General features: G+C 52.4%; 1 protein-coding gene across 2 annotated transcripts; it reads left to right on the top strand.

The window, feature by feature from the left end:
- The first annotated feature begins 1,791 nt into the window (after window positions 1–1,791).
- Window positions 1,792–14,767, top strand: LOC310701269 (uncharacterized protein). Of its 2 annotated transcripts, none has more exons than XM_083491919.1 (5): window positions 1,792–1,940; window positions 5,495–5,763; window positions 7,421–7,806; window positions 8,855–8,993; window positions 12,167–14,767. In XM_083491919.1, exons 2-5 carry the CDS (start codon window positions 5,514–5,516, stop codon window positions 13,501–13,503), a joined length of 2,112 nt encoding a protein of 703 aa, XP_083348045.1. In that variant the 5' UTR covers window positions 1,792–1,940; window positions 5,495–5,513; the 3' UTR covers window positions 13,504–14,767. The 2 variants fall into 2 exon arrangements, with proteins under 2 accessions (XP_083348045.1, XP_083348044.1); XM_083491918.1 differs by having other exon boundaries at window positions 12,164–14,767.
- Window positions 14,768–14,823: the final 56 nt, after the last annotated feature.

The following is a 14,823-nucleotide window of genomic DNA, read 5'->3' as shown; positions in this document are numbered from 1 at the left end:
CCCCTGGTCCAGTCAAAGGCGACTATGGGGTTGTGGTGTTCATCTCGCTTTCAGGCTGAGGGAGCCGGCGTTTGTCCACAGACAGCTTTCCGGGTCATGTGGCCAGCATGACTAAACCAGTATATCAGCATGACCAGTATACCTGAAGGAGCGTCTCCACCCCCAGCTCCGAGGTCCAGCTCCGAGGGCCTTCTGGCAGTTCCCTCATTGCGAGAAGTGAGGTTACAGAGAACCAGGCAGAGGGCCTTCTCGGTAGTGGCACCTGCTCTGTGGAACGCCCTCCCACCAGATGTCAAGGAAATAAACTACTACCTGACATTCAGAAGGCATCTGAAGGCAGCCCTGTTCAGGGAAGTTTTTAATGTGTGACATTTTAGTGTATTTTTGGTCTTTGTTGGAAGCCGCTCAGAGTGGCCAGGGAAACCCAGCCAGATGGGCGGGGTACAAATAATAAATTATTATTATTATAAACTGCTTCTGGCGCAACAGAACACCGTGACGGAAACCAGAGCATACGGAAACGCTGTTTACCTTCTTGCCACAGCAGTACCTATTTATCTACTTGCATTGGCATGCCTTCGAACTGCTAGGCTAGCAGGAGCTGGGACAGAGCAATGGGAGCTCACTCCGTTGCGGGGACTTGAACCGTTGACCTTCCAGTCAGCAAGCCCAAGAGGCTCAGTGATTTAGACCACAGCACAGTATGAGATGTTAGGGGAGGGGTTGTAGCTCTTTGCGGGGGGGGGGGGACACTGCTCCTTCTAAGATAGTTTGTCAAGCACTCAGCCCTCACCTGTTGGTTCCTAGAAGTTGTCAGCATGCGACAGCAGCCACACCCTGGGAAAGTAGCCAATGTATCTCAGACCCTCAGGGAAGAAGAAGAGTTTGGATTTGATATCCCGCTTTATCACTACCCGAAGGAGTCTCAAAGCGGCTAACCTTCTCCTTTCCCTTCCTTCCCCACAACAAACACCATGAGGTGAGTGGGGCTGAGAGATTTCAGAGAAGTGTGATTAGCCCAAGGTCACCCAGCAGCTGCATGTGGAGGAGCGGAGACGCGAACCCGGTTCCCCAGATTACGAGACTACCGCTCTTAACCACTACACCACACTTCCCTCGCGAGAAGCCAAGTTACAGGGAACCAGGCAGAGGGCCTTCTCGGTAGTGGCGCCCGCCCTGTGGAACTCCCTTCCACCAGATGCCAGAACAACATCTACCAGACTTTTAGAAGACATCTGAAGGCAGCCCTGTTTAGCAAAGCTTTTAATGTTTAATAGTTTATTGTATTTTAATATTTTGTTGGAAGCCGCCCAGAGTGGCTGGGGAAGCCCAGCCAGATGGGCAAGGTATAAATAAATTATTATTATTATTATTATTATTATTATTATTATTATTATTATTATTATTATTATTATTATTATTATATTTTATTTTAACCAAACAACGACGATTGCAATAATCGAATGCGAGGCAGCTGCTAAATGCACAGGAGCAGGGAGAAACAGTTGGCAACCTTCCCGTCTGCCAAGGAGCAGGGGAAGAAGGAAAGGAAATTGGGCCACCCTGTTGTCACCTGGCTCCAGCTCATCTGCTAAATGCACAGGAGCAGGGGGCGGCGAGCAAGCTGGCAACTCTGCTGCCGAAGGCACAGGAGCCCTGCCAGAAGGGGGGAACAGGAAAGGTGGCAATCTCTGAGCAGCTCAGCACGGATCTGCGCGTCCAGCAGGAATGGAAGGGTTAAACATCCGAGCTGAGATTCCTAGAGAGGCCCAGAAATTGGGGAAGGAGTGGGGGCTGTTACTTCCTGCCCAGCCTTCTTTTTGTGTGTGTGCATTGGGGAGGGGGGCGTATTTGCGTGTGTGCATGCATTTTGGATTTCCTTTTTTTTTTCCTTTTTCCAAATAGCGACTCGGGAACAACAGAGGCGGTGAAGGAGGCAGGTAGCTATGCACATATCTATAGATCTATATTTTGCATTTCGCAGGAGCTGATGTGCGATTTGCAAGGCTGGAGGTGTTGGCTTGGGGCCCCCGGAGAATTTATTATTAGTATTGTTATTTATGAGGAAGATCTGCAGCCTCCCTGGTTTCCAGAAACCCTTGCAGACCTTTTGATTTTTTTGAACGAACAGCCCGGATTGAATTCCCCTGATCTGACGTTTGCATTCCATCTTTTGAAAATCCGCTCTTCTTGTCCTGAAACGCTGTGCTGGGTTTCGGGTCAATTTGATTATTTCTCGTTGATTGTTTTGCACGTGTATTTGAAAACGTTCTGATTGGCGTTTTAGAACCCTTTATTTAAAGAAATGAATGAAAGTTTGAAAAACCAGTTATACATTCTTTGCAAGATGCAACCTGGGGCTTTTTAGCTGATGCAGGAGGAGCATGATCCAGGTTTATAACGTTCACACGTTATATTAAAGCAGTGTACAATCTGTGCACCTGTGTACGCTAATGGCAGGTATTGTCCACATATCCACATGTATGTGCAACCAGTGCAGTTAAAGCCTACAAATTGACACGTGTGATCTCTTACATGCAAACACTTAAACGTGTAGAGGCAACATGTACCTGCCTTTAGTGTAATGTGTGAGCAAGCCTAAAATGATGAAGGAGGTGGAGGAAGGGTGGAGGTGTGAGGATAGCTCAGTGAGGAAAGCTCATTTGTACTGTTTGGGGGGACGGGGCGGGCAGGTATTGGGAGCTCCCTGGTCCTGAATGGGGTAACTGTGCCCCTGAAGGACCAGGTGCGTAGCCTGGGAGTCATTCTGGACTCACAGCTGTCCATGGACTCACAGGTCAGTTCAGCTGTTTATCAGTTCCATCTGGTACGCAGGCTGAGACCCTACCTGCCTGCAGACTGTCTCGCCAGAGTGGTGCATGCTCTAGTCCAGTGTTTCCCAACCGGTGTTCCGCGGCACACTAGTGTGCCGTGAGACGTTGGCTGGTGTGCCGTGGGAGGGAGGCGGGCGAGTCGGGCGGCGAGAGGCGGGGCGGCGGCGGCGAGGATCCGCGTCGAGCCGGGGGCGGCTCCGCGGTGGTGGTGCCGAGGTTTCTCTCTCCATTCTCCCCTCACACACACACACAGGAAATAACACAGGATCAGCTGACAGGACCTGGCCAATGGGGCGGCGGCGGGGCAGCGCGCGCAAAAGGGAGGAGCGCGAGACAGCGGACGAGGAGGAGGCCGGCATGTCCGGGCAGCAGCAGCAACGACAGCAGCAGCAACTCCCGGCGACGGCTCCTCAAGCCCCGGGCAACCCTACTCCCTCACCGGCCTCGGCTGCCCTCCTGCTCCACCCGCCGCCGCCTCCCCCGCCGCCGGCCACCTCGGCCCCGCCGCCGCCCCCTCCTCCGCCCGCTATCGCCGCCACCACCACAACAGCCGCTGCCGCCGTCCCTCAGTCCCTCGCTTTGCTGCCTCCCCCCCCCCCCCAAAGCTTGGAGGTTCCCCGGCAAGGGGGAGGGGAAAAATTTAAACTTTCACTTTCGTGCGTCCCTCCCGGCGTGACGCTGCACGCTGACGTCACGGGGCTGTAATGGTGGTGTGCCTCGAGATTTTTTTCATCAAACAAGTGTGCCTTTGCCCAAAAAAGGTTGGGAAACACTGCTCTAGTCATCTCCCGCTTGGACTACTGCAATGCGCTCTACATGGGGCTACCTTTGAAGGTGACCCGGAAACTGCAACTAATCCAGAATGCAGCAGCTAGACTGGTGACTGGGAGCGACCACCAAGACTATAAAACACTGGTCCTGAAAGACCTACATTGGCCCCCCTGTCCGTTTCCGAGCCCAATTCAAAGTGGTGGTGCTGACCTTTAATGCCCTAAACCATCAACGTGTTTTTACATGAGTAGAATGTGTGCTTTTATTTAAAATGCATCTCTGGGTTATTTGTGGGGCATAGTAATTCGTTCATTATTTTTTTCTCCAAAATATAGTCCAGCCCCCCACAAGGTCTGAGGGACAGTGGACTGAAAAAAAGTTTGCTGACCCCTGCCCTAAATGGCCTCAGTCCAGTATACCTGAAGGAGCGTTTCCACCCCCATTCAGCCCAGACACTGAGGTCCAGCTCCGAGTGCCTTCTGGCAGTTCCCTCCCTGCAAGAAGTGAAGTTACAGGGAACCAAGCAGAGGGTTTTCTTGGTAGTGGCAGTCACCCTGTGGAACGCCCTCCCACCAGATGTCAAGGAAATAAACAACTACCTGACTTTTAGAAGACATCTGAAGGCAGCGCTGTTTAGGGAAGTTCTTAATGTTTGATGTTTTGTCGTGTTTTTAATATTCTGTTGGGAGCCGCCTAGAGTTGGGAAACCCAGCCAGATGGGTGGGGTATAAATAAATTGTTGTTGTTGTTGTTACAGAAAACTTAATCTCAGGGTCATGGGTTCGAGTCCTACATTGGGCAAAAGATTCCTGCATTGCAGGGGGTTGGACTAGATGACCCTCGGGGGTTCCTTCCAACTGCAGTTCTAAGGGGTCCCCCCCCGGCAATTATCAGTCTCATGGTTTTTAGGCACAAGCGGAGGTGTGGATGAGTCCTTGGAGGAAACAAGGAGGACCTGAATGCAAGGACACAGCTCTTCCTGCCCGAAATTCCCAGGAGCCATTATTCAGAAGCAATCACTACCTCTCGGAATGGAGGGTCAGCGTTGCCATTCTGACTAGTAGGCATACTTCCTTTGTAAAGGTAAAGGTCGTAAAGGTAAAGGGACCCCTGACCGTTAGGTCCAGTCGCGGGCGATTCTGGGGTTGCGGCGCTCATCTTGCTCATTGGCCGAGGGAGACGGCGTACAGCTTCCGGGTCATGTGGCCAGCATGACTAAGCCGCTTCTGGCGAACCAGAGCAGTGCACGGAAACGCCGTTTACCTTCTTGCCGGAGCGGAACCTATTTATCTACTTGCACTTTGAGGTGCTTTTGAACTGCTAGGTTGGCAGGAGCAGGGACTGAGCAACGGGAGCTCACCCCGTCATGAGGATTCAAACCGCCGACCTTCTGATCGGCAAGTCCTAGGCTCTGTGGTTTAACCCACAGTGCCACCTGCGCCCCAAAGATGTCATAGAATCATATAACAGTAGAGCTGGAAGGGAGCCTGAGGTTCATCAAATCCAACCCCCTGCAACGCAGGAATGGTAACAACAACAACGATTTATTATTTATACCCTGCCACTCTGAGAAACACGATAAAACATCAAACATTAAAAATCTCAAAGTCTTTCCTTCTTGTCCTGAATTTCTCACCATTCAGCTTCATCAGTTGATCCCGTTGGGTTCCATTGTTCTCCAAGAGAGGGGAGAAACCTCCACACAGCACATCATAATTTTATACATTTCAGGTCTAACATGCATAGGATTGTGCTGTAGGGTTGTCACTAACTAATTTTCAGAAATCTGAACATTTCGGAAAACAAAGCTTGGATTCAAAGCTCTCTACTTCCTCAAATTTTGGAATGTTTCCTTTGCCATCACGGCCCTGTTCTCGATTTGTTGGCAGGACGAAAGGGCCGTTGAGCATGATGGAGCCGCCCTCTCCGAGCTTCCTGCTCCAGTCCGCGGGGATACAGTGCCGGGTGAAGCAGGAGCCCGACGAAGGTTGGGGGTCGCCCGAATTCTTGACGGTCGTGCAGATCTCTGACGGGAGGCTCGGAAACCCGGACGCGCCGTGGGACGAGGCGGACGCTCCCATTGAGGGGGCTGGGAAAAAGCAACGGGCGGGGTGCGCTCCAGGCCTCAAAGGGGATTCGGAGCAGATGTATACTACCGGTAAGTGCCCAGATCAAGGTCTTTAAAATTAATAATAATAATAATAATTATTATTATTATTATTATTATTATTATTATTATTATTATTATTATTTATACCCCACCCATCTGGCTAGGTTTCCCCAGCCACTCTGAGCGGCTTCCAACAGAACACTAAAATACAATAACCTATTAAACATTAAAAGCTTCCCTAAACAGGGCTATCTTCAGATGTCTTCTAAAAATGTTCTTCTCTTTGACATCTGGTGGGAGGGCGTTCCACAGGGCGGGTGCCACTACCGAGAAGGCCCTATGCCTGGTTCCCTGTAACTTGGCTTCTTGCAATGAGGGAACCGCCAGAAGGCCCTCGGAGCTGGACCTCAGTGTCCGGGGAGAGCGATGGGGGTGAAGACGCTCCTTCAGGTATACTGGACCGAGGCCGTTTAAGGCTTTAAAAGTCAGCACCAAAACTTTGAATTGTGCTCGGAAATGTACTGGGAGCCAGTGTAGGTCTTTCAAGACCGGTGTTATTGTAGAGTTGGAAGGGACCCCAGGGGTCATCTAGTCCAGCCCCCCGCCCCACCTCTGCACTGCTGTTTTATCTACAAAGCAGATCACTGTGATCTGTGGGGCAGCTTCCCCTTCCAACACCCAAAGGTCTCCAAAACCTTTTCCACTGTGATGCGGGGCTTTTAGTGTGGATGCCCTGTTTTGTGGAGCAGCATTATTGTCAAGATACGATGGTTGCCCGCTCTCTGCCCTTTCCGGAAACTTCCGTTTTGACAGGTTTTCGGATAAACAAGTGTCTGCCGTACGGGTCTACTTATTAGGGCTAGAATAACAGCTAACAAATACAGTCGTACCTTGGAAGTCAAAAAGAAGCTCCTGCAGCCAATCGGAAGCCCCATCGGACGTTCGGCTTCCAAAAATAGTTCACAAGCTGGAACAGTCACTTCCAGGGCTGCGGCGCTCAGGAGCCAAAACGTTTGAGAACTAAGCTGTCAGATGCTTGCGGTGGTTGCTCGTGAGTAACCAGGCAGGACTCCGACCTGTCTTTTACAGGTTTTATTGTGCAAACTGTTTACAGTGCAGATCCACAAAGTTCATGTCCGTCTTAGTCACTTGCAGAATCCAGGAGTGGCCCCTTCCCTTTTCTCCCCCAACGTAAGAACTTCGGCACCCCAAACCTCCTCCTCCCCTCCTTGCGTTTAACCCCTCTGCGCAAGCTGGGCTACGGAAGGGGCAGGCATCCCTCCTGGCCAGCCTGGCTAGGTGAGGCGCTGGGGCTCTCAGCAGCAGTGGCGTAGCGTGGGTTGTCAGCACCCGGGGCAAGGCAAGTAATTTGCGCCCCCTAACCCGTGGATTTGCGCCCCCTAACCCTAACCCCCAGATGTTGCGCCCGGTGCGCCCGGCCCCCCCTGCACCCCCCACGCTACGCCACTGCTCAGCAGCATCCGTGAGTCCTTTCCTTGCTTGGCCGTCCCCTTCCCTCTCTTCTCCACCGGAGGTGTGGCTTTCCCCACCGCTGGAAGAGGAACTGCTCCTCAGGAATTTTGGAGGCTCTCTGTATCCCAACGGCCCCCCTGCCTCCCTCCCCTGTTCCAATGGCTGTCCCCTGACATAAGCTGTTCGAAAACCATGGTAAGACTTGTAAATACTTCTCTCCTTGTTGGACTAGATGTCGACAGAGCATCTCTGCAAGCCTATGAGAGCTGCGATGGAGAACGGGTGCCAGTGAAGGAAGAGGCCTTTTGCGAGTCGGATGCCCTGGAGGCAGAGGCCTACCGCCAGTGTTTCCGGGCCTTCCTCTACCGGGAGGCCGAGGGGCCGAGGGAGGCGTGCCGGCAACTCTGGGAACTTTGCCGGCACTGGCTGAAGCCGGAGAGGAACACCAAGGGGCAGATCCTGGAGCTGCTGATCCTGGAGCAGTTCCTGGCCATCCTGCCTCTGGAGATCCAGAGCTGGGTCAGGGAAGGCACACCGGAGACCTGCTCCCAGGCAGTGGCCCTGGCCGAGGATTTCCTCCTGAGGCGGGAAGAGGCGGAGGAGAGACAAGGAAAAGAGGTGAGGACGAGATCAGGAGGGAGCGAGACACCAGTGATACCTTAGCGTGGTGGTAGGGCATCTACCGTATTTTTCGCTCTATAAGACACACTTTTTCCCTCCTAAAAAGTAAGGGGAAATGTGTGTGCGTCTTATGGAGCGAATGCAGGCTGCGTGGCTAAACCAGAAGCCAGAACAGGGAGAGGGAGCGCTGCACAGCGCTCCGTCTCGCTGTTCTAGCTTCTGGCTTAGCTGTGCTCCCTCTAGCTATCCTGGCTTTTGGATAGCTCCCGTGAAGCCTCCGTAGGGCAGCGGGACGAAGGCTCCCCGCTGTCCTGCGGAGGCTTCGCGCGGCTCTTGCAGGAAGTGGGGGGAAGGGACAGAGCGTGCGACTGTCCCTTCCCCCACCTCCCAGAAAAGCCCCCAAGAACCGCACTCCCTTCAAAGAGCGCGCGGTTCTTGCAGGAGATGGGGGAAGGTATTGAGGGCAGCTTACCCGCACGTAGCCTCTTCCGGGCAGGGGGAGCCTTCATCCTGCTGCCCGGGAGAGGCTTCAGTGGCAATCCCAGAAGCCAGAACAGCAAGAGGCTATCCCAGAAGCCAGATCCCTCTTGCTGTTCTGGATTCTGGGATTCAGAATCCCCCCCTTGTTTCCTCCCCGCTAAACTAGGTGCGTCTTATTGTCTGGTGCGTCCTATAGAGCGAAAAGTATGGTAATTTGTGTGCAGAAGGTCCCAGGTTCAATCCTAAGCCTTCAGGTAATGTCCCCTGCCTGAAACGGTGGAGAACTGCTGCCAGTCAGTGTAGACAACACTGTGTTAGATGGTCTCCCTTGGTATGACACAGCTTCGCCCGTTCCTAGTCCTTTGCAGGGGAGCCCACAGCTCAGCAGTAGAGCACCTGTTTTGCATGGGCACAGTGTCTATTCAGTCCCCAACATTTTTCAGGTAAGGCTGGGAGAGAGGCCATGTGAAACCCTGGAGAGCTGCTGTCGGTCAGTGCATGCAGTACTGAACTAGATGGACCAATGTCCGGCTTTGGATTCTAACTTAAATCCGGCTGCTTTCAGGTGCTGCTTCATCAGGTGTCTGCCAGTCACCCAGAATCAGATGGAGCTCCGTTGGGTATTGAAGCAAAACAGCTTTTCAGGGAACCTAAGCAGGAGGAGGAGGAGGACGAGGACGACGATGAAGGCACCGAAACTGCGGGTGAGGATTCCTTTGTGTTGTCCCTCTTCTGGCATAGCCTGAGTGGTGGATATGCCCTTGTGCCACTCTTTTCAAACACTGTTGAGCATGGCTTAGGGCCTCGTATCTACAGGACCGCCTCTCCTGGTATGCCCCGCAGAGGACCTTAAGGTCCATGAATAACCATAGTTTAGAGGTCCCGGGCCCTAAGGAAGTCAGACTATCCTCCACCAGGGCCAGGGCCTTCTCAGTGATGGCTCCGACCTGCTGGAATGCTCTGTCCCATGAGACTAGGGCCCTTCAGGATTTAACCTCCTTTCATCAGGCCTGTAAGACAGAGCTATTCTGCCTAGCCTTTAATTTGAATTCAGCCTGATCTTTTATCTCTCCCCCCCCCCCCTTTTATGAAGATCACCCGCTCTGAGACCTCACAACTAATTCTTCCCTGGCCTCCTCACTGGCCCAAGTAGGACCAATTCAGCCAGCTAGCCCTGGGGGTTATCTAATGCTTATTTCCCCTAAATTGATTTTTGATTTTTGAATGTTATTGTTATTCATGTTTTTATACTGCATTTTATGCTGCTTTTATAATTAAGGGTTTTAAATTTGTTGTTAGCCGCCCTGAGCCCGGTTTTTGAACCAGGAAGGGCAGGGTATAAAATTTTTTAATTATTATTTATTATAGTAGAAGTGGGCTGTGCATAGCATGGATTGGCTGGCACCTGTGACGTCTCAAACCCATTTCCCTTCCCCGTTCCTAGAGCAGTTTCACAATCTGGGCCTGGTTTTGCCAAGTGGGCCTGGTCTGGAAACTCCAGCTAACGCAGAATGTGGTGGCTAGACTTCTGCTGAGTGGGGAGGGAGAAGCAGATGGCCAAGAAATATGTGATACCACTGTTAAAACATCTGCACCCCTTGCCTACCTGCTATTGAGCCAGGTTGAAGATCCTTGTATTCATTTACAAATCCCCCAAAAACTTGTGCCCAGGATACCTTAGTGACCACCTGAATCTTTAAGACCAAGCTCGACTGTGAAATTGGGGGTGGGGGGTGGGGGGACATCAACAAGAAGCCAAACCTTTGGTGGTATTTGCTCAGCTTTTCTGAATCCAACAGAAATCCTGCAGGCATCTTCATTAACTGCTAAATGTTTCTTGACAGTTTTTTTCCCTAAACACAGTCATACCTCGGGTTGAATACGCTTCGAGTTGAGCGCGTTCAAGTTGTGCTCCGCGGCAACCCGGAAGTAATGGAGCGTGTTACTTCCGGGTTTCGCCGCATACGCAGACGCTCAAAAGGAGGCCACGCGCATGCACAGAAGCGGCGAAAAGCGACGCGTGCGTGCACAGACATGGCGTCGCTAGTTATGTTTACCTCTAGATGCGAACGGGACTCCGGAACAGATCCCGTTCATATCTAGAGGTACCACTGTATTGCTAGACTAATGCAGACGGTTAAGAAAAAGAATCATTTCCATAACAGTGGCTTTACATTTCATACTTGGCTTTTATTGTGTTTATATTTGCCACAATCTCCTTTGTTGTTTCTAATGGCATGTCTCCCCAAAAAGCCCTGTTATTGCGTGGCCTCTTTTTGGTGGGCCAAAGAGAAGGGCCTCTGATGAAGACTGCCAGGTCTGGGCTGGTTCATATAGGGAGAGGCCGTTTTGAGGAACTGTACAGGACCAAAAGAGGTGCAGAATTTGTGAACCTAAATAATGTGTTTGTTTTTTTTCTTTTTGTTTAAATTAAATAACAACGGCAAGTGGCTAGTCCATAAGGAAGTATGGGTTTCATTGGCGCTCGATGCAGGATTTTGTCATGTTTTCTACTTGCAAAGAATTTTGGGTCATGCCCTAACATTAGTGTCAGGGAACTGCCATCAGTGCCGGAGGGAGAGAGCAAAATCCAGAGGGATTCCAGAGAGCGTCCCGGGATTGGGAGAGGCAGCCCATCTTCTGGGGAAGAGAACCAGCGTAGCACCAGTGGAGAAGGGGGGCAGATGGGGGAAGCGGCGAGGCGGTCCCATGACTCCTTGCCGGGGACCAGCGGGGAGAGTAGAGCTCCTCTGCTGCCTACGCCCTCCTTGCGCTGAAGGCTTTCGCGCAGAGAGAGTAGGAGGAGACTAGGCGTCAAAGAGCTTCTTTGCTGGAAGAAGTTTAAGAAACGCCCACTGACGGATTCTGCCAGCGATTGAGACAGCCACGGGTGAGTGGCTGTCCGGACAGAAAAGGTTCACTCAGGCAACCCAGCCAGGTGTTTGCACCGGCTTACGCACGAGCAACCCCTAGAACCACTACAATTAGGTTTGAGCATATTGCACCAACCCTGGTCCTACTGCACTGGTTTCCGGGCCCAGTTCAAAGTGCTGGTTTTGACCTATAAAGCCTTAATCGGCTCAGGACCGCAATACCTCAAGGACCGCCTCTTTCCATATGAACCTACCCGGACCCGGAGATCATCTTCTGAGGCCCTCCTTCGCGTGCCTCCTCCTGGAGAGGTCCGGAGGGTAGCAACATGAGAACGGGGCCTTCTCTGCAGTGGCTCCCCATCTGTGGAATGCTCTCCCCAGGGAAGTTCACCTGTTGCCTTCATTATACACCTTTAGGCACCGGGCAAAAATGTTCCTTTTTAACCAGGCCTTTGGTTGATCTGTTTGACATCCTATACCCTTTTAAAATGTGGCTCTTTTCATGGGAGTGCGTTATTGTGTTTTTTTTATTCTGATCTTATATGTTGTGATCTTTTCTGTGAACCGCCCTGAGACCTCCGGGTACAGAGCTGTATATAAACCCAATTAATAATAATAATACTGATCATAATAATAAAATGGCCTCGGTCCAGTATACCTGAAGGAACGTCTCCACCCCCATCATTCTGTCCGGACACTGAAGTCCAGCGCCGAGGGCCTTCTGGCAGTTCCCTCACTGCAAGAAGCCAAGTTACAGGGAACCAGGCAGAGGGCCTTCTCGGTGGTGGCACCCGCCCTGTGGAACGCCCTCCCACCAGATGTCAAAGAGAAAAACAACTACCAGACTTTTAGAAGACATCTGAAGACAGCCCTGTTTAGGGAAGCTTTTAATGTTTAATAGGTTGTTGTATTTTAGTGTTCTGTTGAAAGCCGCCCAGAATGGCTGGGGATAAATATTATAATTATAATTATTATTAGTTTGCCTGTTCTATGTGTTTCAGCAGGTTTCAGTTGGGCTCATGACGATGAGGAAGAGGAGAAGGAAGAGAAGCCATGTCTGGGGCCCCCTGAGCAAATGGAACCGCAGGGTTTGTCCGGAGAAAGACTTTCCTGGTGCGAGGAGAATGGCGGCATTTCTGCCCATCAGCCCGACTCAGAAAAGAAGACCCACCGCGGAAAACGACCAGGCAGCTCCCTTCCTCCTTGGGGAGGTGACGAGGATCTCGGCGGAAGTGAAGAGGAGGAGATCCTCCAGCCCGAAGAAGAACGTTCATGCGTTCTGGGCGAGAAGACCCTTGGTCACATTTGCCACCCGAGGATCCACGCGGGAGAGAAACCACACAGTTGCACGGTGTGCTCGAAAATCTTTGCGCCGAGATCTGGGCTGGTTGCCCATGAGAGGACGGCGCACGCAGGAGAGAAGTCCTATCCCTGCCTGCACTGCGGGGAAAGCTTTGACACGAGCTCCCATTTCACCTGGCACTTGCGGAGCCACGCCGGGGGGAAGCCGTACGAGTGCTTCAAATGCGGGAAGAGCTTCCGCAGCAGCCACTCCTTCGCCGGCCACCTGCGGAGCCACGTCGGGGGCGAGCCCTTTGAGTGCCTGCGCTGCGGGAAAAGCTTCGCCGCCCGCTCGGATCTGACCCGGCACGCGGGCGAGGAACCCTACCAGTGCTTGGATTGCGAGAGGAGCTTCAGCCAGAACTCGCAGCTCGCCGCCCGTCGGCGGGCCCACGCGGGAGAGAAACCTTTCACGTGCGGCGAGTGCGGGAAGATCTTCAGCCGCAGCTCGCACCTCCACGGACACCAGAGGATGCACTGCAGCGAGAAGGCGCACAAGTGCCTGGACTGCGGGAAAACCTTCAGCGGGAGGTCGCACCTCAACCGGCACCAGAGGATCCACACGGGGGAGAAGCTCTTCAAGTGCTTGGTGTGCGGGAAGAGCTTCTGCATGAACTCCGACCTGGTGGCGCACGAGAGGATCCACACGGGGCACAAGCCGTACAAGTGCGCCGACTGCGGGAAGAGCTTCAGCCAGAAGCAGCACCTCACCAGCCACCAGAGGACCCACACGGGCGAGAAGCCCTACGTCTGCCTGCACTGCGGCAAAGGCTTCAGCGTCAGCTCCAACCTCAACACGCACGAGAGGACGCACACCGGCGTGCGGCCCTTCAAGTGCTCCGACTGCGGGAAGAGCTTCAGCCAGAAGTCGCACCTCATCGGCCACCAGAGGATCCACACAGGGGAGAAGCCCTATCTGTGCGTGGACTGCGGGAAGAGCTTCAGCTCCAGCTCAAACCTCATGGCGCATGCAAGAACCCACAGCGGGGAGAAAGCATAGAGTCCTCTGGGAGGGCCGCCGGAAATCCATCGGCGGCTCGGTTTTTGAACATCTCCGTTGACAAACATTTCGGTTTTCTAACGCCATAAACCCAGAAGTAAATGCTTGGGTTTTCGAACACGCCTTGGAAGTCGAACATGCCATGCAGCTTCTGCTTAGTGCAAGATCCTGAGGCGTAAAGGGTAAAGGGACCACTGGCTGTTAGGTCCAGTCGTGGACGACTCTGGGGTTGCGGCGCTCATCTCGTTTTACTGGCCGAGGGAGCCGGCGTACAGCTTCCGGGTCATGTGGCAAGCATGACTAAGCCGCTTCTGGCGAACCAGAGCAATGCACGGAAATGCCGTTTACCTTCCCGCCGGAGCGGTACCTATTTATCTACTTGCACTTTGACGTGTTTTCGAACTGCTCGGTTGTCAGAAGCAGGGACTGAGCAACGGGAGCTCACCCCATCGCGGGGATTTGAACCGCCGACCTTCTGATCAGCAAGTCCTAGGCTCTGTGGTTTAACCCACAGTACCACCCGCGTCCCTATCTGAGGTCCCATCCTGAAGCCAAGCTGTCGGATTTTGAGTTTTTGGTTAAATGTTTCAGAACTCGAACTGTCTTCCAAAACGGATTATGTTTGAAAACCAAGGTACCACAGGAAATCCGACGGACAAGGGGTCTCGGTCAAGTAAACGCCCCGCTTTCAGCAGCACTCATTCTACCGGCTGCCGTTCAGAGACAGCCTCTAGACATGTCCTCCATGAATTTGTGTCACCCCATTTTAAAGCCGTCCAAATCTGGCCTCCTGTGGGAGCAGATGTCATAGCTGAACTCTGTGCTGTGTGACCAATTACCTCTTTTTGTCTCTCCTGAACCTCCCGACGTTCACCTTCATTAGGATAGAGGAAGCGGCCGCATCCCGGGTCAGACGATTGGTCTACTTAGCTCAAGACTGTCTACACTGACTGGCAGCCGCTCTCTGAGAAGTTTCAGTAGGGGGTTCTCCTCCTGCCTCCCTGGAAGATGCTAGGGATTTTGAACCTGTGATTTTCTGCCTCTGGTTTATATTTACTCTCAAGAATTCGAATCCGCATTCTCCCAAATAGAATTCCCTTTCCCTTGTACCACCACCCCGGTATTCCCAATGGGCGATATTGTAGGATTTGGGGATCTTAGGGGTGGGTTGGAGGGGGGGGGAACTAAAAATATAAAGGACTGTGTATGGCATGTTGGTGCTCAACTATTGGTGACTTGTAAGGCAATAAAAACTAAGACAGAAGAGGGCGAAGGTTGATCTCTGATGCCCCCAGGCACAGCCTTAGATCTTACCAGCGA

The sequence above is a fragment of the Podarcis liolepis genome, assembly GCF_965112155.1.
Source record: "Podarcis liolepis genome assembly, chromosome: 2".
NCBI lineage: Eukaryota > Metazoa > Chordata > Lepidosauria > Squamata > Lacertidae > Podarcis > Podarcis liolepis.
The sequence above is the reverse complement of the archived record's forward strand: the minus strand, read 5'-3'. Positions and strand labels throughout refer to the sequence as shown.